The 23,377-nt window shown below is 42.5% G+C and overlaps 1 protein-coding gene across 1 annotated transcript in view; it reads left to right on the top strand.

Moving 5' to 3' along the window:
* Positions 1–6,004: 6,004 nt before the first annotated feature.
* The window catches only part of FAM240B (family with sequence similarity 240 member B), a 29,357-nt gene continuing 11,984 nt past the window's right edge, over positions 6,005–23,377 (top strand). The window contains exon 1 of the mRNA XM_064291109.1: positions 6,005–6,296. Within this exon, the coding sequence (XP_064147179.1) occupies positions 6,100–6,296 (197 nt within the window). The 5' untranslated portion in view covers positions 6,005–6,099. The remainder of the gene's footprint in view (positions 6,297–23,377) is intronic.

The following is a 23,377-nucleotide window of genomic DNA, read 5'->3' on the forward strand; positions in this document are numbered from 1 at the left end:
GAGTCAGAACTGTCTCAACTGCCACTGGTTTGTTTTGGTTTTTTGTTTATTAAAGAGACATTAGGCCTTTGCCCGAGACTATTGGGAGGTGATCTGTAGACCCCTGAAATGTCATGCTTGATAGGAGCATCTTTGCCTGGAAGACCTCATCCAGCTAGATAGTAACAATGTGATTTAGGATGGGGGCTTTGGGCAACGTGGTATCAGGTCTGCCTCTGTAGCTCCTGGAGACTAGAGGTCAGCCAAGTGGGCAGTCGGTGATTGAGCCCCGATAAAAACTGAGCACCAACACTTGGGTGAACTTCCCTGGTTGGCAAGACTCTGTGTGTATTGTCACTCATCAATACCAGTAAAAGTAACATGTCTGTAACTCCACAGGGAGAGGACAATGGAAGCTCCACGTCTGGTACTTCTCCAGGACTCTACCCTGTGCACTTCTCCCCTTGGCTGCTTTTAGCTGTATCTTTTGCCTGTAATAAACTATAGCCCTGAGTGTAATAGCTTTCAGTGAGTTCTGTGAGCCCTTCTAGTGAATTATTAAAACTGAGGGTGACTTTGAGAACCCTTTGAACTTGCAATTGGTGTCAGAAGTGATGAAGATCTTGTGTAGACTGTGCTTCCTCTCTTGCACAAACCCATGTACCCCCCAAACTGTATACACCAAGAGATGAAAGTTGTTGTCGTGGTTAGCTGCTATCGAGTTGACTCCAACTCATGGTGACCATGTGTACAACAGAGCAAAATGCCAGCATGTTTGAGTCCACCATTGCACTTATTGTGCCTATCCATCTCACTGAGAGTCCCCACGCCCTCACCGGCCCACTAGTTCACCAAGAATGATGTCCTCCTTTAGCAATTGATTCCTCCTGATGACCTATCCAAAGCAAGAGAGTTAGGCAGTGTTGTGTTGTGATCCATAAAGTTTTCATTGGCTAATGTTTGGAAGGAAACCCTGGTGGCGTAGTGGTTAAGAGCTACGGCTGCTAACCAAAAGGTTGGCAGTTTGAATCCACCAGGCACTCCTTGGAAACTCTATGAGGCAGTTCTACTCTGTCCTATAGTGTCGCTGTGAGTCGGAATAGGCTCAATGGCAGTGTTTTTTTTTTTTTTTTTTGCTGTTTGCAAGTAGATTGACAGGCCTTTCTTCCTAGTCTGTCTTTAGTCTGGAAGCCGTGCTGAAACCTATCCACTATGGGTGATCCTGCTGGCATTTAAAATACCGGTGACGTAGCTTCCAGCATTATAGCAACACACAAGCCACCATGGTACAAGAAACTGACAGGCAGGCGGTAGGAGATGAAAGTAGCAAGTTGAAACTTAGAAGGGATGAATGGGAAGATCTGAGTTGGATTTATAAAAACATCAACAGAAAGGAAACACCTGACTTTGAAAAGCTCCTCATGTAAAGAGTAGGAGCTTGGTCATGTCAGTCTTTAAAAGTGATTCAGGAGGGCTCAGGTACCTGATAGATTTATGTATATGCACATTCCTTATATTTCCTATTTCTGTGACTATAAAAGCACCACTAATCCATCCAACAGGAGATCACAGTGGCTTTCCTTACTTCCTGACCCCACTAAGATAACAACTTGAGAAAGTAAAGCCTTTCACTGTCATTTGAGCCCCTCTGGGGGCAGCACTGTATAAATACAGCACACAGTTGATGATTTTCTGCTTGGATCAGGTGTAGGTGCAGAGAGAGACACTATCAGTGCTTACATTTTCCATCAATACCCCAAGGAGGACTGGACACCTTTAATTTTCTGTTTCCTGCCTTATTTTGGTATTTTGCTGAAAATGCTTTTCTAAGATTGCTATCAAATCTGTTTCTTGAGGGTACAAAGATGGTGATACCAACTACAACAGCAGTGCTCACAGTGAGCACAGGAAATGGGACCAAAAAATGCGAAACAAGTAAAAAGGGGGGAAAGGGATGACATTGCCCATCTAAAAGCAAAATGCATTCCCTCTTATAGAAGTTCTTACAAGTTGTCGTAGTCCTAAATGCCGAAGTTCACGTTTCCCAGCTGTTTCTAACAAAACAAGCAGTTAGGCTGTGAAATAACAGGGAGATGAGTCCAATCTTTAGCAGAGTGGCAACTGTCGACTTTAGTACAATAATCATTTCTTAAACGTGTTGGACATCACCCAATGACTGCGCTTATAGGGGCTGCCCCCAAAGATAACATCCTAAATGATGTAAGTCAGGAAATGTGTGCGTCAGGGTTGTATGCTTTCACCATTATATGCTGAGCAAATAACCCAAGAGGGTGGTCTCTATGAAGACGAACAGGGCATCAAGATTGGAGGAAGATGAGTTAACAACCTATATTATGCAGATGACACAACCTTGCTTGCTGAAAGTGAAAAGGACTTGAAGCACTTACTGATAAAGATCAAATACACCTCAATTTAAAGAAAACAAAAATCCTCACAACTGGACCAATGAGCAACTTCATGATAAATGGAGAAAAGATTGAAGTTGTCAAGGATTTCATTTTACTTGGATCCGCAATCAACACTCACCGAAGCAGAAGTCAAGAAATCAAAAGATGCATTGCATTAGGCAAATCTGCTGTGAAATACCTCTTTAAAGTGTTGAAAAACACAGATGTCACCTTGAAGACTAAGGCCCAAGCCATGGTGTTTTCAGTTGCCTCGTATGCATGCCAAAACTGGACAATGAATAAAGAAGACTTAAGAAGAATTGACGTCTTTGAATTATGGTGTTGGCAAAGAATTTTGAATATGCCGTGGACTGCTAAAAGAACGAACAGATCTGTCTTGGAAGAAGTACAACCAGAATGGTCCCTAGAAGCAAGGATGGCAAGACTACGTCTCACATACTTTGGACATGTTATCGAGAGGCATCAGTCCCTGGAGAAGGACATCATGCTTAGTAAAGTAGAGGGTCAGAGAGAAAGAAGAAGACCATCAATGAGATGGATTGGCACACTGGCTGCAACAATGGGCTCAAGCATAGCAACAATTGTGAGGATGGTGCAGGACCAGGCAGTGTTTCATTCTGTTGTACATAGTGTCGCTATGGTTGGAACTGACTTGACGGCACCTAACAACAACAGCAAATGATATAAGGGTGAAACTCATCACCAGGAGCTTTTGCTAAAAGCTTTCTCTGTACATGGTCTAGGGTGGGATGTTGTACAACATGGGAAGCATCTTAACCCTGTGAAAGAAGGCTTTCTAATTCTGACAACCCAGCAACAGAGATAAATTATCCTCAAATATGGGTTGAGTCAATAAAAAGCAAAGCATTTAATATCGTGTAAACTAAAGATAGTGAGACTGTATTATGGTGGTGATTCAGTTGCAGTTGACAGTTTTGATTGGTTACTAAAAAAAAAAAAAAGAGTTGCAGATGAGTCAGTTCCAACTCAAAGTGACCCCATGTGTGTCAGAGTTGAACTGTGCTTCATAGGGTTTTCAATGACTGTCATCTTTTGGGAGTGGATTGCCAGGTCTTTCTTCTAAGGCACCTCTGGGTGGATTCAAATCACTAAAGTTTGAGCTGGTAGCTGAGCACTTAACTGTTTGTGCCACCCCAGACTCCTGATTACTGAAACCAAAAACCAAACCAAACCCATTGTCATCAAGTCAATTCCAACTCATAGCAGCCCTATAGGACAGAGTAGAGCTGCTCCACAGAGTTTCCAAGGAGAAGCTGGTGGATTCGAATTGCCAACCTCGGGTCCCCAAAATAGACTGTGAGCTCTCTGAGGACAAGCATTTAGTACTTCAGTAGATAAACATCTGGTGAACGAATAGTAGTGCATTAGGCATTTTTCTCTGTCATCACATTTAGTCCCCACTTCACAAATAGTGAAACTGAGGCTCAGAGCAAGAAAAGGGCTTATTTGGCCAAAGCCACAAATCTTTGAAGTGATGGCAGGTCTTCTCTGCACTTGGGCTGAGCCCCTTCTCTGCTCCCTTGCCATCCTGGCTCCTCTTGCACAGCCTCAGGACCTGGTGAGCGAGGCGGAACCCAAGCTGCATTTGGCAGGCAGGACAGATGATCCACGTGTGAGGTGTCCACAACGGTGAGGTGAGGCATGGTGAAGAACTCGATTCTAGCTGATAACAGCAAGAGTGAATCTGGCCAGCTAGGGTGGTATTTGATTGCTTGAGTGCAGAGGCAGGAAAGGAGGCTGCTCTGAGACTTGGAAGGAAGGAAGGAGGAAGTCAGAGAGAAAGCAAAATAGCTCAGGGTGCCCTTCACAGGGAGCCTTGGGAGGGGGTTTTGAGAAAAGTAATGGAAGAAAACCAGTAAATCAGTTGCCGTCAAGTCGACACCGATGCATGGCAAACTCACATGTGTCAGAGTAGAACTGTGCTCCATAGTGGCTGATTTTCAGAAGTAGATAACTAGGCCTTTCTTCCAAGGTGCCTGTGGGTAAACACAAACCTCCAACTTTTCTGTTAGCAGTTGAGCATGTTAACTGTTTGTGCCAGCCAGGGACTCCAAAAGAAGGAATAACATAGGCATGCATCCTTTAAGAGGATACATGCAGCCAAAAAGTCATCTTCTCGTTCGGTGGCACGGTGTTTGACATCTTTCTGAATGCAATGCGTATGAGCAGAGCATGTGGTCTTCAGATGACCATGGTGTCCATCTCTCCCTGTAGTGCAGGTCCAGGAGCTTTGCTTCTTTTTGACACCTGCCTGGCCCTTGGGATATCTGAGTTCATGACCCATCCTAAGTCCCCCGAAGGTCACAGCCACTCCACTGCACTCAAGCTCCTCCACAAACACAAAGCGCCCAGAAGTGCTTTTCGGCCCCGGAGGGAACAGGAAGGGCACCCACATGCATCCACTGCTTGGTTTCTTTCACGTGCACCCTGATTTAATTTACTCCCTGGGTGTGTGGAAGCCACCCTTCTTTCAGCTACTTCTCATAACCCAGCTCATAATTATGCAACTGCAGCGTCTACTAGAGTAAATCCTCCTTCTGTATTCAAACATGCACCGTACTTCCCAGATGGCGTGGATGTGACCTGGCATCAGGACACGAGCAGCCTACGTTGCTGCACAGGCTTCTTTCCTTCTTAATGAGGCTCTTCTGGATAAAAAGTTCCTCTAGTTTTTGAGGAAAGAAAACAAAACAAAACCATCGAACACTTATTGAACCAAATTATCTTTTCTTTCAATGCCATGTACTTAATATAAACTCAAAATTTTTAGAAGCATTTTGTTACAAAGAAATTTGTGGATAAGTCATGCAGATGATTGCAAGTTCTATATTAACATCTTTCTCCTGCTGCAAAGCAAGTACCATTACAGGTGTCTTATTTCCCATTGGCATAGGCAAAGGTCGCATCAGGAAATGAAAGCCCTTAGATACCCTTTGGGCGTCCCTGGGTCACGCAAACAGTTAACACTCTTGCTGCTAACTAAAACATTGAAGGTTTGAGTCCAACCAGAAGCACCTCAGAAAAAGGCCTGGTGATCTACTTCCAGGAAAAAAATACTGAAAACCCTATGAAGCACAGTTCTACTCTGACACACATGGGGTCACTGTGAGTCGGAATCAACTCCATGACAACTCTCCTTTTTTAGGCACACCTGGAGTTTGAACGGAAACCCTGGTGGCATAATGATTAAGAGCTACAGCTGCTAACCAAAAGGCCAGCAGTCCAAATCCACCAGGCTCTCCTTGGAAACTCCAAGGGGCAGTTCTACTCTGTCCTATAGGGTAGCTATGAGTCGGAATTGACTCGACGGCAGTGGGTTGGAGTTTGAACTAAACCTTAGGAAGCCTAGTTGCTATACAGGGGCACACATCCCATAATCTAGTGCTGTGAATGCAAGTGTACAACCTGATAAAATAGACGTGTGTTAAGGACTTCTTTTTCAGTGGCAAGTGACTAGGAATTTACTTGAATGCTATGCGCTGAATCCTTAGTGGAAAAAAGAAAATAAGTAAGAAATCTGACTTGGAAGACAGGAGTGGGGGATAACTGTCACCTGTGTTCCAGGCAGGCTCTGCTCTTTAGAACTGGAGTGGGATGTGTGTATGGGAAGTAGGCAAATTATAAATGGCAGTGTCTGGATTCAAACTCATTTTGCTATCACTCCAAAATTATGGCAGTCTTATCTGAGGGTCTGGGATTTGTTTTTCCTTTTATCTTTCAGGGGATGAACAATCAATACACCCGCCGAGAGGTCTTCTGCTGTGAAACTTGTCATGAGCTCAAAAGCTTCTGGGAGAAAGAAATTAGCAAACAGACTTGTTACCGAGAGCTGGAGGAAAATCGTCAGGGAAGAAGTGCCCTGAGAAAGTATGTAGCTTGTTCTTCTACTATTTTTTTTTTTAAAGTAGGTTTTTCCAGTTGCTGTCAAGTCAACTTCGACTCATGGTGACCCCATGTGTGTCAGAGTAGAACTGTGCTCCACGGGGTTTCTAATAGCTGATTTTTGGAAGTAGATCACCAGACCTTTCTTCAAAGGTGCCCTCAGGTAGACTCAAACTGCCAACCGTCCAGTTAGCAGCTGAGCTTGTTAACCATTTGCACCAGATGTGAAGCCAGGGGGACTGAATTCTTTTCACTATGCCTTCATTCTTGTCACCTTCAATACCATGATTTCTCAATGCCAGCACTACTGACATTTTGGGGAAGGATAATACTTTGTTGAGGGGCTTTCTCATGCATTATAGGATGTTTAGCAGCATCCCTGGGCTCTAATTGTTGGATACCAGTAACTCCCATCCCCCATTGTGACAGCCAAAAATATTTCCAGATGTTGCCGAATGTCCCCTGGAGGGCAAAGTTGTCGCCATTTGAGAACCACTGACCTATATATATGGGTAAACCTTTTTTTACGTAAACAAAAATAAGGTTGTGTTATTCATATCTTGATGAGGAAAATTTTCTCCCTCGCTCCTTCTCTGTTACAGTCCCTAGCACATGAAGTTAACTGAATTTCAGAGTTAGGACAACAGACATTTGTGTGAAAAACGAATTTAAAAAAAGAAAGGTTCCATGTCTGGAATGATACATTTTAGGATTCTTGAGGGCTGGGTAAAGAGCCCTAGTGGCACAGTGCTTAAAGCATGTGGCTGCTAACCAAAAGCTCAGTGGTTCGAACCCACCAGCTGCTCTTCAGGAGAAAGATGTGGTAGTCTGCTTCCATAAAGATTACAGCTTTAGAAACCCTGTTGGGCAGTTCTGCTCTGTCCTACAGGGTAGCTATGAGTCTCTATGAGTCGGAATTGACTTGATGGCAGTGGGTTTGGATTTGGTTTGGGGGAAGGGTAATATGGTCTTTCTCTCACTAGCTAAAAGAGCCTGCTGAGAGGGAAACATTTTACTTGTGTGAGAAGACATGTGTCACCAAAAGTGTCCATGTGGCTTTGGATGAAAGGGCCAGCAACCGTCCTCTTGCATGCAGTACCTTAGTGCAGACAGATCAGCTCAACACTTCAGGGCCTGTTTGGGTTCTCTGTCCCTAAAATGGGAGCAGCCCAGCCTGGCTGTCTATTTGCTGAGATGGCCACTTGCAGCAGAGAGTGAAGTGGCGCGCCAGGTGTGTACTGAGGACAGCAGACACTGTGACTTCATGATCTGGTGTCTGCTCAGTGCAGGCAGAGCTGAAACTATGCCCGATTCACATGCGTTGAACTCAGCGTTAACTTCTAAAACCCTGTCTTCAGCCCCAGAGGGGAAATAGCCTCTCCATACCCAGAGAACAGCTCCGCCACCACTTCAGCTACCTTCCTGGTTGCCTGGTGGGCAGATAAAGGCTTTTCTACTTGCCAGAAGAGTCACATATGAGAGCATCCAGTCCTGGAGAGTCCCAGTGGAGCCAAGGAGAGCTAAGGCGATAGCCAGTTATGTGGCGCCTGCCATCCTCCTTCCCCAGTCCTGGCCTCTATGCCCACTGGAAACCAGCTCCCATCATGAGCACTCTACTGTATCTTCCCTTCCAGAAGCCCTGGGGTGCTGGATTAAAAGCAAAATCTGCAAAATGACCTGATTTTTGTCAAAATGTTAACGTATATACACAGTCTATCTATATGTATAAGAAAAAGATTAAAAGAAAACACACTAAGGTGTTGTTGTTAGTTGCCATGAGTCAGCTCCTGCTCACGGTGACCCCATGTACAACAGAATGAAACATTGCCCAGTCCCATGTCATCTTTACCATCGTTGACTGCTCAAGTCCGTTGTCACAGCCACTGTGTATTTTGAGTGCATTCTATCCTAGGGCTCATCTTCCAACACTATATCGGGCAATATTCTGTTATGGCTTTCACTGGGTAATTTCCAAAAGTAGATTGTTAGGCCTTTCTTCCTAGTCTGTCTTAGTCCAGAAGTTCCACTGAAATTTGTCCACCATGCGTAACCCTGCTGGTATTTGAAATACCAGTGGCATAGCTTCCAGCATCATAGCCACACACGAGCCACCACATTACAACAAACTGACAGGTGGTGACACTAAGATACTAAGAGGAACTGTTTTGGGCTGGTAGGATGGCAGATTTGCATGTGTGTGCGCGCTATCCTATTGTTTCCAAACTTTCTACAATGATACTGTGCCATTTTGTAATTAGGAAAAAAGTTGTAAACAAAGACGACCAATTACAAATTGTCCATAGAACAAATGTGATAATTCTCCAGGCTCCTGTGTGTGCCTCAGGGGTGACTCCCCTTCTAAAGTTCGGGGTGCTTCTCTCTTCCTTCTATGACCAAAAGAATAAAGCTTCAAAATATGCATGTCATGAAGCATTTCATCATTATCTTTTTCCAGGTGCATTTATAAGGAGCAGAGTATTGTCTCTGCATTGCTCAGAGCAGAGGAAGGTTGTAAGGTGTTAGCAGCTTTCTGTGGTCCTCTCATCTGTTCTTTTATTTTTATTATTGTGGTAAAAATAGATACAACAAAACCTTCAACAATTTCCTCGTGTACAACTCAGTGGCATTGATTACATTCTGATGTTGTACAACCTTCATCACCATCCTTTTCCAAATTATTCCACCACCATTAACACAAGCTGTATGCCCCTAAGCAAAAAACTTCCCTTTCCTCCCTCCCACCCCTGGTAACCACTAATAATTTTTGGTTTCTTTTCTTTTTTAATATATATTTGATTATTTCATGTAAGTGATATCAAACAATATTTGCCCTTTTGTGACTGGCTTGTTTCACTCAGCATAGTGTTTTCTATGTTCATCCATGTTGTAGGGCTTCATTTCACTTTAGGGCTGAGTAGTGTTTCATTGTGTGTATATACCACCTTTTGTTGATCCATTTTAGTTGTTTCTACCTTTTGGCTGTTGTGACAAGTGCCACAGTGAACATGGGTGTACAGGTTTCTATTTGCATTTCTGCTTCCATTTCTTCTGGGTGTATACCTAGGATTGGGGCTGCAGGGTCATGTGGTAGCTCTATGGTCAACTTTTTGAGGAACTGCCAAACTGCTTTCCACAGTGACTACCCCATTTTACATTCACAGCAGCAGTGGCTGGGGGTTCCAGTTTCTCCACAACCTCACCAACACCTGTTGCTTTCTGGTTTTTTTTTTTTTGTTTTGATCATTGTCATTCTAGTAGGGGTGAGGTGGTATCTTACTGTGGTTTCGATTTGCAGCTCCCTAATTTTTTTTTTTTTTAATGGCTAGTGACAGTGAGCACCTTTTCATGTGACTGTTGGTTATTTTGAATATCCTCTTTGGTGAAATGTCTCATCCATTCTTGAGCCCCACTCACCAGGGCTCTTGCCCTTATTGACTGTAAGCCTTCTGAATTTGGTAAATGATGAATGAAAATGTAGTGTTTCTGCTTTTGCTTTTGCTAAACACACACTCTTAACATCCCAGATGAGCCAGGCTGCACAAAAAAAAAAGTGTGAGAGGGAGAGAATCTAGATTTTCCCAATCAAAACCAGAATATCAGAACATTCGTTTAAATCCCTGCTAATCGGATCAAACGGTTTGAAACTCTGACCTGACAGAATAGTGATCCTATAGCATTCATTGCAGCCCAATGAATGAATCATAAATCACTGGGTCCCCGTGGGTGACGACTCCCCAAACTCCACTATACTGTAGTGCACGCACACACACATAACTCCTACATCCGTTTTTATTCTACCTTCCATTTATAAAAGGTAAATCCAAGCCACCATGCAAATAAAAAAAAATGCTCTAGGTGAACAATAGAAGACAAAACCCTCCAAGCTTTCCACCAACCCCTTTAATGATAGAAGAACACAACCAATAATGCCTTGAGTCCCTCTCCCCGTGCTGGGCTAACCCTGCAAAAACTTGTGCCAAAGCTGGGTGGGGGGGAAGCAGGTGTTTGACCAGGACATGCTCATTAGCCCACACCTGTGGGTTCATTGACAGAGACAAATGAGGCCAGAGCTGGAGTGAATCCGTTTATCCTGGTAACTGATAATTCTGGCAGAGGCCCTGGAGGTGAGATCACAAGGCTAAGTGGGTGGCTCCAGAACTGGAAACCCCCTAGTCCTCTCTGAGTCTGGCTTAAAAGTCTGGCCACACAGCATGGACGGGGCTGGTCTCCTGGAGAAGTTGGAGACTGTTTGTAGATAAACGATGGTGATAATTTAAGAAAAATCAAGTACAGTGTAAGTAGGATGACCATACACCCTGGCTTGCCTGGGACAGTCTGCATGTACACCTATCCTCCCAGTGTAATTATTGAGTGCATACCCTTTTATTTCCAAATGTATCTCAGTTTGGACCATAAATCATATGGACATCTAAGGGACTGCTCTGTAACTATAACTGAGACACTGTGCAGTGCTTACACAGACAATAAAAAATGTTTTCATACAAGGATTGTGGTCTTCAAAATAGCTCTTCAGAATACGACAGAACTGGGTGCCAGGTTGGTATTAAATCTGATGAACTTGGTAGGGAGAGGGGCTTACCAGGACTCGGCTCCCTCTGCTCTGATCCCTGCTTATCAGCTCTCAGTCAGGATGCTTTTGGCTACAAGTCACAAGATACCCAACTCTTAATCTGCTAGCCAGATGAAATCATTACTTTAAACTTTCTGTAACACGGGATTGAATCCAGAAAGAATAGCCAGTAAGAAAAACATTAGTTGGATTTTTCATTCGTACGGAGAGGCTAAGGGGATGTGGCTGGGAAACTCAGCTGGTCAGATCAGTATGCTGGAGCTAAGTCTTGTCAGCCTGTATCATCTGACTGAGCTCTGCCCCATGACCAGAGACCTAGCTGGTGAGCTGCAGGTCACAGGAAGTCAGGATCAGGCACCTTGTCCCCACTGTGGAAAAACAGCTGTAAAGGCATGTTCCCTACAGTATCACAGCAGGAGTGGCAAAATCATTATCTGTCCTTTTCATAGTAAAACCAAAGCCCAGAAGTATGTTGAAATGACACATGTTTTGTTACATATATATTTACCACAATAAAAAAAATTTTAATTTAAAAATCACAGAGATTAAGACAGAAGTACTGAGATCCTAAGTGAGAGATCAAGACTTCAGTAAACTACAAATTCCTTGAGGACAAGATTTTTTTTCTTTTTTTTTTAATTGTACTTTAGATGAAGGTTTACAGAGCAAATTAGTTTCTCATTAAACAATACACGTACTATTTTGTGACATCGTTTGCCAACCCTACGACTTGTCACCACTCTCCCTTTCTCAACCTTGGGTTCCCTATTACCAGGTTTCCTGTCCCTTCCTGCCTTCTCATCCTTGCTACTGGGATGGTGTGCCCATTTAGTCTCGTTTTGTTTTATGGGCCTGTCTAATCTTTGGCTGAAGGGTGAACCTTGGGAGTGACTTTAGTACTGAGTTAAAAGGGTGTCTGGGGGCCATACTCCCGGGTTTCTTCAGTCTCTGTCAGAACAGTAAGTCTGATCTTTTTTTATGAGTTAGAATCTCTTTCTACATTTTTCTCCAGCTCTGTCCGGGACCCTCTATTGTGATCCCTGTCAGACCAGTCGGTGGTGGTAGCTCAGCACCATCTAGTTGTGCTGGACTCAGTCTGGTGGAGGCTGTGGTAGTTGTGGTCCATTAGTTCTTTGGACAAATCTTTCCCTTGTGTCTTTGACTTTCTTCATTCTCCCTTTCCCCAGATGGGGTGGGACCAGTGGAGTATCTTAGATGGCTGCTCACAAGCTTTAAGACCTCAGACGCTACTTACCAAAAACAAAAACCCTACCAAAGTAGGATGTAAAACATTTTCTTTATAAACTATGTTATGCCAATTGAGCTAAATGGCCCCTGAGACCAATGGGAAGGCAGGGTTACTTTTATTTATTTATTTACTCTTTTTTACATATATTGGTGGCCACGGAAGTGCCCTGATTGGATCCTCTTCAAGAGAACTTGCTGTAGGAAGCATAGTTGTCTGGTAACCCTAGCTCCTACCCTTCTGGGACCACCATTGTGTTTGTGTCAAGGCCACAATTGCCCTAGGCTGGTCCCAGCCAGTGACTGAGAATGGCAGGGTTATTAGTTCTGGGCAATTCTTGCATGACAGGGGTCATCTGGTGGGCAATTTTTGTTCAGGGACTCCCTATCAGCCCAGCCAAAGCTTTCTCAAAACTCTGCTATGGTATGGGGCTCTTCCTTCCTGATTATGCTACCTGCCCTCTCTTCTTTCACAGACCAGCATTGAAGTCTGAAGGCTGTGCCTGACTACTTCATTTCTCTCATCCTTTATTTTTCACAGGTGTTTCCCCCAAATTTGCCTCTTGGGGGACTCAAACTGACACACATATTTAGTGCCTAGCACAAGGTAGAAAAAACATAACTATGGGCCCAATTGATTTTCATTGGTTCCCAGTAAGGACATTATGATTCTCGCTTAAGAATCTCACAACCACCACCCTGCCTTCTAGTTAAACCCCGTACTCATCAAGGAGACTTCACGTTCCAGGGTATTAACTACAGCTCCTCCATTGATCAGGTAAATCTACAACAATAAATATCAAAAGCTATTTGGTCTCCATTTGAAAAGTGAGGCCAATATTTCTAAGCTTAAGAGAAAAAAAATTCTCTTTGAGCTTGAATGCCAATGGTATTGCTCCTGTGCTGTATCTGATTCTATACACTGATTTTTATGCATAATTTTCTTCATCTTGACCTTCCCTACTAAAAGAAAGTCCACACATGCATTTGTATTCACTAGTTTACTGAGAACCCAAAGATAAATGGAAGCAACACACTGATGAAAGAGATTAACTAGAAAGGGGCAGCAAACTGTCTAAATATTCATGAAACAGGTTTTTAAGAGCATTTGGGTGGTGGAGACCTGAGTCCATTCCCATTTGGCAATAAATAGTTGTACCGTTGTTGTGTACCATTGAGTCAATTCTGATCACAGCGACCCTACAGGACAGAGTAGAACTGCCCCATAGGATTTCCTAGACTTTCATCTTTAGGAGAGCAGATCACCATGTGTTTTCTTCCAAGGAGCTGCTCAGTGGATTTGAACCACCGGCCTTTCACTTAGCAGCCAAGCATTTAACCACTGTACCACCAGGACTGAGCTGCTATAAAAATTAAGTGAATAGATGTGTCATGAGCCCCAGATTTCTAAATTCTGTTCCTAGAATAAATACATCATACCGAGTGCGTTACTCGGATCCTCCAAGAAGCAGAAGGGAAGGTGAGATGTGCTAGAGATTTATTGAGGGAAACACCTGGGAGAGAAAAATGAGAAGGAAGTGTGCTGATTAAAGCTTAACACCTGGCTCTCTGAGGGGGCAATGTGTGCACGTACAGATACATCTGTTTCTTATAAATTTTACTTATATAATGGGTGGGTAGCACACACTTTACTGCTAAGAAAATACACAATTCTCTTTATTGTAATTTCCATTCGGCCAACTGAGTCTCACAGTATGCTTTTGTCAGTTTTTACTCTTGCATTCATAGCCAACCTGTGGTTGCAATTCAGCCATGATTTGACTAAATCAGGTAATGAATCAAGGGTTGATTACTAACAATTCAGCAAAGAAGTCACTCACATCTGATGATAATAATTTTGTATTAATAAAAGAATATTCCCTTTTTTTCCTATTTACATTGCAATAGCTACAAGCATAACAGATGACACACTTTAATCTGCATAATTAACAGCTTCTCATCACTTTCTTAAGTCTAGACCAAAACCCCTTGCCATCAAATTGATTCCAACTCACAGCAACCCCATAGGGTAGAGTAGAACTGCCCCATAGGATTTCCAAGGCTATCATCTTTATGGACGGAGACTGCCACGTCTTTCTCCTGCAAGTCTAGACCAGAGGTCAGCAAACATTTTCTGTAAAGGACCAAATAGTAAATATTTTTGGCTTTATGGGTCATATGAGGAGCCCTGGTTGCACAGTGCTTAAACTGCTCAGCTGCTAACCAAAATGTCAGCGATTCAAATCCACCAACGTTCTGCAGGAGAAAGATGTGGCAGTCTGCTTCCATAAAGATTTACAGCCTTGAAAACCCTATGGGGCAGCTCTACTATGTCCTACAGGATCACTATAAGTCAGAATCGACTTGGCGGCAGTGGGTTTGGTTTTTGGTTTTACGGGTCATGTGGTCTGTGTCACTACTCGACTCTATCATTGCAGTGTGAAAACAGCTGTTGTAAATTGAATTATGTCCCCCCAAAATATGTTGGAATCCTAATCTCTGTACTTATAGATGTAATCCCATTTGCGAATAGGATTTTTTGTTATGTTAATAAGACCATATAAGTGTAGGATATGTCTTAATCCAATTGCTTTTGTGACATAAAAAGAGCAGATTAGGCACAGAAGCAAGCAAGCACAAATAGGGGAAGATAGATGCCATGTGGAGATTACCCAGGAACTCAGAAACAGAAGCTGAAAAGAGAGAAGGACTTTCCCCCAGACCCAACAGAGACAGAAAGCCTTCCCCTAGAGCCAGCACCCTGAATTAGGATTTCTAGCCTCTTTCTGTGCATTAAAGCAGCCCACTTGTGGTACTTCTGTTATAGCAGCACTCAGAAACTAAGATGGCAGCCATAGACAATATGCATACAAATGAGTGGGACTGTATTACAATAAAACATCACTTACAAAAACAGGCTACTGGCCAGGTTTGGCCTGAGGGCCATAGTTTGCTAATCCTTTTTCCAGACAATGAATCAAACAAGTATCAAATCCAGACAAATATCAAACCATGACTTATAGTGTTTGCCAGTTTCCATGATGCAAATACTACCAATGGACATCAACGGAAAGGAGCTGAGATGCTGGCCATAGCACTCCATCCTATAGTCCTTTCACCACGCAGATCTATCTAGTAGAGCTAAATAACCTAGAGAGAGGAGATTGTTGTAAAGTGTGGTAAAATAATTAGGAAGTGATGAGTTTTGAATATTTATTATCTTTGTTTCTAATATAATTTGATGGCAAATTTATATCTCATTTACTTTTTAATAATGTCTGTATTTAATAACCAGCATGAAAAAAGAATAATTTACCCTCACAAACTGGTGTGAACCAGTTCTGGGACACCATTGGGAAGGAGCCAGAGGAGGCACGGTGCCGTGGTGGCACAGTGGTTAAGAGCTCAGGCTGCTAACCAAAAAGACTGACAGTATGAGTCTACCAGCTGCTCCTTGGAAACCCTATTGGAGCAGTCATATTTTGTCCTATAGGGTCACTATGAGTCAGAATCGACTCGGTGGCAATGGGTTAGTTAGTTAGTCAGTTAGTTAGAGAAGGTACAGAGTCACCAGATTGTGAGGCAGATCTGACCTCTATGAAGAAGAAAGGGAAGGAAGTAAGACTGGGTAGACCACATGGCAGACCTAACAAAGCTTTTGGCAGACTGATGAGGAGGCCCTCAGCTAAAGTCACTGTTAAAGAAGTTCTGTATCTTGTAGGAATGGGCCTGTATCAGTACTGCTGCCATGCTCAGTCATTGACTGGGAGCAGCCCTCAAGATGTTTGGCCTTGGTACCAATGCTTGGAGCAGATACAGAAACAAAGTAGCTGCAGCCAACCATCAATTATGGTCCCCATGCAAAATATCTGAGCAGTACATTTTCATGACTACCACATCAAGTTAAAGCTAAAGTCCTCGGGGTTAATGAATGTTATGGATTAAATTGTGTCCTCCCACCCCCCTTCCTCCCAAAAAAGAATATATATTGGAATCCTAATCCCTATACCTGTGGATGTAATCCTGTTTGGAAATTAGCTCTTCTTCATTATGTTAGTTAGATCATATCTGATTAGGGTGGGTTCTAAATCCAATCACCTCTGAGTTATAAAAAGAACAGATTAGACACAGAGACACCCACATCCAGAGGACAGATGCCACACGAGGATTGTCTACAAGCCAAGGAACCAAGCAAGGAACTCCCAGGACTAACTACAATGAAGGAAGCAACACAGCCATGACCCTGATTTGGACTTTTAGCCTCCAGAACGTTGAGAAAATGAATTTATGTTCTGTAAAGCGACCCACTTGTGATACTTGTGTTACGGCAGCATTAGGAAACTAAGACGTGAATGAATCTACATTATGCTACGAAGCCCATCAAGGTCAATGAAACCCTCAGGCGACGGTGAGCCTTATTAGGGAGCCTTAAAAGATCCCAAGTGACAAAAGTCATGTCCTTGAAGACAGATTTAGTTACAGAGCCTTTCAGAGATGCTTAACAAGGAGAGCTCATGAACCTGGGTACTCTCCAGGTTGGAGAGGTTGATTACAAATTAAAACACAGAATGAATACATAATAACTGTAATGAAGAAATAAAATTATGTAACTTAATAATAGGCAGATATCAAAATAGAAAGTTATATAAGCTCAATAAATCATCATTTGTTAAGTAAAGTGTTCTCTGATGCCTGGTGCAGGGCAGTGTGGAAGGAGCTGTGTCCAGGCGTGAGGCAGTTACCACTAAGGAGAGAGCAGTCGTTCTGTGTTTTACCTCCCCTTTCAAATAGGAGGAGCCCTGGTGTTACTGAGCCGGAATCAACGCGACGACGGCAATGGGTTTTTTCAAATAGGGAAAGTACATTTTTCTGTCATTCCCTTTACTTACAGTTGAGGTAGAATGATGATGATAACCAATATCTCAGCAATGCTCTCCCATATCCCTCATTCCTCTCTCAATATTGCAACTTTCCATCTTTGGTTGCTAGTGTGTTTAAACCATAACCACCACCAGACACCAGGCCTGCACTCCAGATTCTTTCCATTCATTCATTCTTGGGCCCATAAGTGAGCAGAGTTTTAAGTAAAGAAATTTTCCTGAAGCAATTTGGTAAAAGGTGCCAAGAACCTTCAAAGTATTTATACTCACTAAGTTGTCGTTTCACCTCTGGGAATCTCTCTGAGGAAAACAGACTGGGATATGGAGAGTATTAAGTGTTATCATACCCATTTTAGGGTTATTTATAAAAGTGAAAAATTAAAGTATAATTCCATTTTTCTTTATTCCTGCTTATATATTCTGGCTTCCTATAGTAAGTATTTATTCACTTTATTTGTTTAACAATTAAAAAAAAATTCAAACCTCACGAAAGGGTATATAATGAGAAATGAGTTTCTCTCCCATCTGGCCTCCTAGACCTGCTTTCCAGAGATAACTGACATCAATAATGTCTTCAGTTTGGATAAGCAAATGAATATGCATCTTGCATTTTTATGTAAAATGGGTGTCTGCTATCTTCACTATTCTGCACCTTGTACTTCGTAGATCTTGGAGGTTTTTCTGTATCAGCACGTTCTGTTCTTCTTTATTGTATTCCATTGTAACGATGCGCAGATGTATTTAACCAATCACATCTGAAGGACATTTAGATTGTTTTTCATTTTCTGACTTTACTATGTTGTAATAAGCATACTTGCACATGAATAAGTAAATTCCTAGAAATTAAATTGTCAGATCAAGAGATAAGAGTTTTTAATGTGAAATGGTACAACCACTTTGGAAATCAATTTGGCACTTCCTTAAAAAAAACTAGAAATAGAACTACCGTATGATCCAGCAATCTCACTCTTTGGAATATATACCAGAGAAATAAGAGCCTTTACACGAATGGATATATGCACACCCATGTTCATTGCAGCACTGTTTACAATAGCAAAAAGATGGAAGCAACCAAGGTGCCCATCAATGGATGAATGGATAAATAAATGATGGTATATTCACACAATGGAATACTACACAACAATAAAGAATGATGAAGAATCCGTGAAACATTTCATAACATGGAGGAATCTGGAAGGCAGTATGCTGAGTGAAATTAGTCAGTTGCAAAAGGACAAATATTGTATGAGACCACTATTATAAGAACTTGAGAAATAGTTTAAACAGAAAAGAAAATATTCTTTGATGGTTACTAGATTGGGGAGGGAGGGAGGGAAAGAGAGGGGTTTTCACTAATTAGATAGTAGATAAGAACTACTTTAGGTGAAGGGAAAGACAACACACAATACAGGAGAGGTCAGCACAACTGGACTAAACCAAAAGCAAAGAAGTTTCCTGAATAAACAATGCTTCAAAGGCAGGGGTGGGGGTCTGGGGACCATGGTTTCAGGGAACTCTAGGTCAATTGCCATAATAAAATCTACTAAGAAAACATTCTGCATCCCACTTTGGAGAGTGGCATCCGTTGTCTTAAATGCTAGCAAGCAGCCATCTAAGATGCATCAGTTCGTCTCAACCCACCTGAAGCAAAGGAGAATGAAGAACACCAAAGATACAAGGTAATTATGAGCCCAAGAGACAGCAAGGGCCACATAAACCAGAGACTACATTAGCCTGAGACCAGAAGAACTAGATGGTGCCCAGCTACAACCAATGACTGCCCTGACAGGGAGCGCAACACAGAACCCCTGAGGGAGCAGGAGAGCAGTGAGATGCAGACCTCAAATTCTTGTAAAAAGACCAGACTTAATGGTCTGACTGAGACTAGAAGGATCCCAGAGGTCATGGTCCCCAGACTGTCTTTTAGCCCAAGACAGGATCCATTCCCAAAGTGAACTCTTCAGACAGGGATTAGACTGGACTATGGGATAGAAAATGATACTGGTGAAGAGTGAGCCTCTCCGATCAAGTAGGTGCATGACTATGTGGGCAGCTCCTGTGTGGAGGGGAGATGAGAGGGCAGCGGGGGTCAGAAGCTGGCTGAGTGGACACAGGGAATACAGGGTGGAGAGAAGGAGTGTGCTGTCTCATTAGAGGAAGAGCAACTAGGAGTGTATAGCAAGGTGTATATAAATTTTTGTATGAGAGACTGACTTGATTTGTAAACTTTCACTTAAAGCACAACAAAAATTGATTAAAAAAAAAGAGATAAGAGTTTTTAAATTTTTGGTACATTTTGCCTCCCTGTGTTCCAAAGGTCTGGACTTTTAGACTCCAGAACTGGAGAAAATAAATTTATGTACTAAACAAACAAACAAAAAGCCATTGCCATGAAGTCAATTCCAACTCATAGCAACCCTATAGGACAGAGTAGAACTGCCCCACAGGGTTTCCAAGGAGCAGCTGGCGGATTCAAACTGCCAACCTTTTGGTTAGCAGCCAAATTCTTTAACCACTTCACCACCAGGGTCCCTACTGGTCAGACTTCCACCCTGAGCATGGGAATGCCTATTTCCACACTAACGCTAACACTGGGTATTGTCAAGCTCTTAATCGTTGTAAATCTAATCAGTGAGGTTGTAACTTCATTGTTTTAAACTGAATTTAACTAATTGCAATTTAGGTTGATATCTTTTCATATGTATGGAAACCATGTGGAATTTTTCTTCTGGAGCTGCATATTTATAGCCTTTACCCATTTGCCTATAGATTTTCTTTTTCTTAATTGATCTATAAGCACCATGGATTTCTTTTTGTCTACAGTTCTGTGAGTTTTGATAAATGCTTAGAGTCATGTTATCATTAGCACAATCAAGATATATAACAGTTCCTTCCCTCTGAAAAAATTCCCTCATACTGCCCCCTTGTGCTCAACTCCTTCCCAACTCCCAATGCCTGGCGACTACTGATCTTTCCCCATCCCCATGGTAACCCTGGTGGCGTAGTGGTTAGGTGCTATGGCTGCTAACCAAATACTCAGCAGTTTGAATCCACCAGGCTCTCCTTGGAAACTCTATGGGGCAGTTCCACTCTGTCCTATAGGGTCGCTATGAGTCGGAATCGACTCGACCGCAGCGGGTTTTTTTTTTTTTTTAATATACTTTTGCCTTTTCCTGAATGCCAAGTAAATGAATTAATTATATAGTATGTAGTCTTTTGAGCCTGACTTTTTTGACTTAGAAAAGTGCTTTTGAGATTCATTCTTATCGTGTGTATCAATAATTCATTCCTTTTTATTGGTAAGTAGCATTCCTTTGCATGTGTGTACCAGTTTGGTTATCCATTCCCCATTTGAATTACATTTAGGTTATTTTCAGTTTTTGGTAATTATGAATAAAACTACTGTAAATGTTCTCATACAGATTTTTGCGTGAACAGAAGTTTTTATTTCTCCTGGGTAAATTCCCAGGATTAAGATTACTGGGTCATGTATTTTCTCCCCATTTGTGGCTTGTCTTTTTTTTTTTTTTTTTTTATAATAACTTTTATTAAGCTTCAAGTGAACGTTTACAAATCCAATCAGTCTGTCACATATAAGTTTACATACATCTCACTCCCTACTCCCACTTCCTCTCCCCATCTTGAGTCAGCCCTTTCAGTCTCTCCTTTCTTGACAATTTTGCCGGCTTCCCTCTCTCTCTATCCTCCCATCCCCCCTCCAGACAAGAGTTGCCAACACAATCTCAAGTGTCCACCTGATATAATTAGCTCACTCTTCATCAGCGTCTCTCTCCCACCCACTGACCAGTCCCTTTCATGTCTGATGAGTTGTCTTCGGGGATGGTTCCTGTCCTGTGTCAACTGAAGGTCTGGGGAGCATGGCCGCCGGGATTCCTCCAGTCTCAGTCAGACCATTAAGTTTGGTCTTCTTATGAGAATTTGGGGTCTGCATCCCACTGATCTCCTGCTCCCTCAGGGGTCCTCTGCTGAGCTCCCTGTCAGGGCAGTCATCGATTGTGGCCGGGCACCAACTAGTTCTTCTGGTCTCAGGATGATGTAGGTCTCTGGTTCATGTGGGCCTTTCTGTCTCTTGGGCTCTTAGTTGTCATGTGGGCTTGGTGTTCTTCATTTTCCTTTGCTCCAGGTGGGTTGAGACCAATTGCTGCATCTTAGATGGCTGCTTGTTAGCATTTAAGACCCCAGACGCCACATTTCAAAGTGGGATGCAGAATGATTTCATAATAGAATTATTTTGCCAATTGACTTAGAAGTCCCCGCAAACCATGTTCCCCAGACCCCCGCGCTTGCTCCGCTGAGCTTTGAAGCATTCATTTTATCCCGGAAACTTCTTTGCTTTTGGTCCAGTCCAATTGAGCTGACCTTCCATGTATTGAGTGTTGTCTTTCCCTTCACCTAAAGCAGTTCTTATCTACTGATTAATCAATAAAAAAAACCCTCTCCCACCCTCCCTCCCTCCCCCCCTCGTAACCACAAAAGTATGTGTTCTTCTCAGGTTTACTATTTCTCAAGATCTTATAATAGTGGTCTTATACAATATTTGTCCTTTTGCCTCTGACTAATTTCGCTCAGCATAATGCCTTCCAGGTTCCTCCATGTTATGAAATGTTTCAGAGATTCGTCACTGTTCTTTATCGATGCGTAGTATTCCATTGTGTGAATATACCACAATTTATTTACCCACTCATCCGTTGATGGACACCTTGGTTGCTTCCAACTTTTTGCTATTGTAAACAGAGCTGCAATAAACATGGGTGTGCATATATCTGTTTGTATGAAGGCTCTTGTATCTCTAGGGTATATTCCTAGGAGTGGGATTTCTGGGTTGTATGGTAGTTCTATTTCTAACTGTTTAAGATAACGCCAGATAGATTTCCAAAGTGGTTGTACCATTTTACATTCCCACCAGCAGTGTATGAGAGTTCCAATCTCTCCGCAGCCTCTCCAACATTTATTATTTTGTGTTTTTTGGATTAATGCCAGCCTTGCTGGTGTGAGATGGAATCTCATCGTAGTTTTAATTTGCATTTCTCTAATGGCTAATGATCGAGAGCATTTTCTCATGTATCTGTTGGCTGCCTGAATATCATCTTTAGTGCAGTGTGTGTTCATATCCTTTGCCCACTTCTTGATTGGGTTGTTTGTCTTTTTGTGGTTGAGTTTTGACAGAATCATGTAGATTTTAGAGATCAGGAGCTGGTCGGAGATGTCATAGCTGAAAATTCTTTCCCAGTCTGTAGGTGGTCTTTTTACTCTTTTGGTGAAGTCTTTAGATGAGCATAAGTGTTTGATTTTTAGGAGCTCCCAGTTATCGGGTTTCTCTACATCATTTTTGGTAATGTTTTGTATTCTGTTTATATCTTGTATTAGGGCTCCTATGTGGCTTGTCTTTTATTCTCTTAACAGAGTCTTCCACAGAGCAAGCTTTTAATTTTTCCTTTTTTTTTTTTTTGTTTGTTTTAGCCACAGATTTATTGAAATCCTCACTTATAATTTCTTCTTCTTACATATTGGACCTTTTATCTATTCCACCTGATGTACATTCTTTTTTTTTTTTTATTAACTTTTATTGAGCTTCAGGTGAACATTTACCAATCAAGTCACACTGTCACATATAAGTTTATATACACCTTACTCCGTACTCCCACTTGCTCTCCCCCTAATGAGTCAGCCCTTCCAGTCTCTCCTTTCGTGACAATTTTGCCAGCTTCCAACTCGCTCTATCCTCCCATCCTCCCTCCAGACAGGAGATGCCAACACAGTCTCAAGTGACCACCTGATATAATTAGCTCACTCTTCTTCAGCATCTCTCACCTACCCACTGTCCAGTCCCTTTCATGTCTGATGAGTTGTCTTCGGGGATGGTTCCTGTCCTGTGCCGACAGAAGGTTTGTGGACCATGACCGCCGGGATTCCTCTAGTCTCAGTCAGACCATTAAGTATGGTCTTTTTATGAGAATTTGGGGTCTGCATCCCACTGATCTTCTGCTCCCTCAGGGGTTCTCTGTTGTGCTCCCTGTCAGGGGAGTCATCAATTGTGGCCGGCCATCATCTAGTTCTTCTGGTCTCAGGATAATGTAGGTCTCTGGTTCACGTGGCCCTTTCTGTCTCTTGGGCTCTTAGTTGTCGTGTGACCTTGGTATTCTTCATTCTCCTTTGCTCCAGGTGGGTTGAGACCAATTGCTGCATCTTAGATGGCCGCTTGTTAGCATTTAAGACCCCAGATACCACATTTCAAAGTGGGATGCAGAATGTTTTCATAATAGAATTATTTTGCCAATTGACTTAGAAGTCCCCTGAAACCATGGTCCCCAAACCCCCGCCCTTGCTCC

Source organism: Loxodonta africana, chromosome 9, assembly GCF_030014295.1.
Source record: "Loxodonta africana isolate mLoxAfr1 chromosome 9, mLoxAfr1.hap2, whole genome shotgun sequence".
NCBI classification, from domain to species: Eukaryota; Metazoa; Chordata; class Mammalia; order Proboscidea; family Elephantidae; genus Loxodonta; species Loxodonta africana.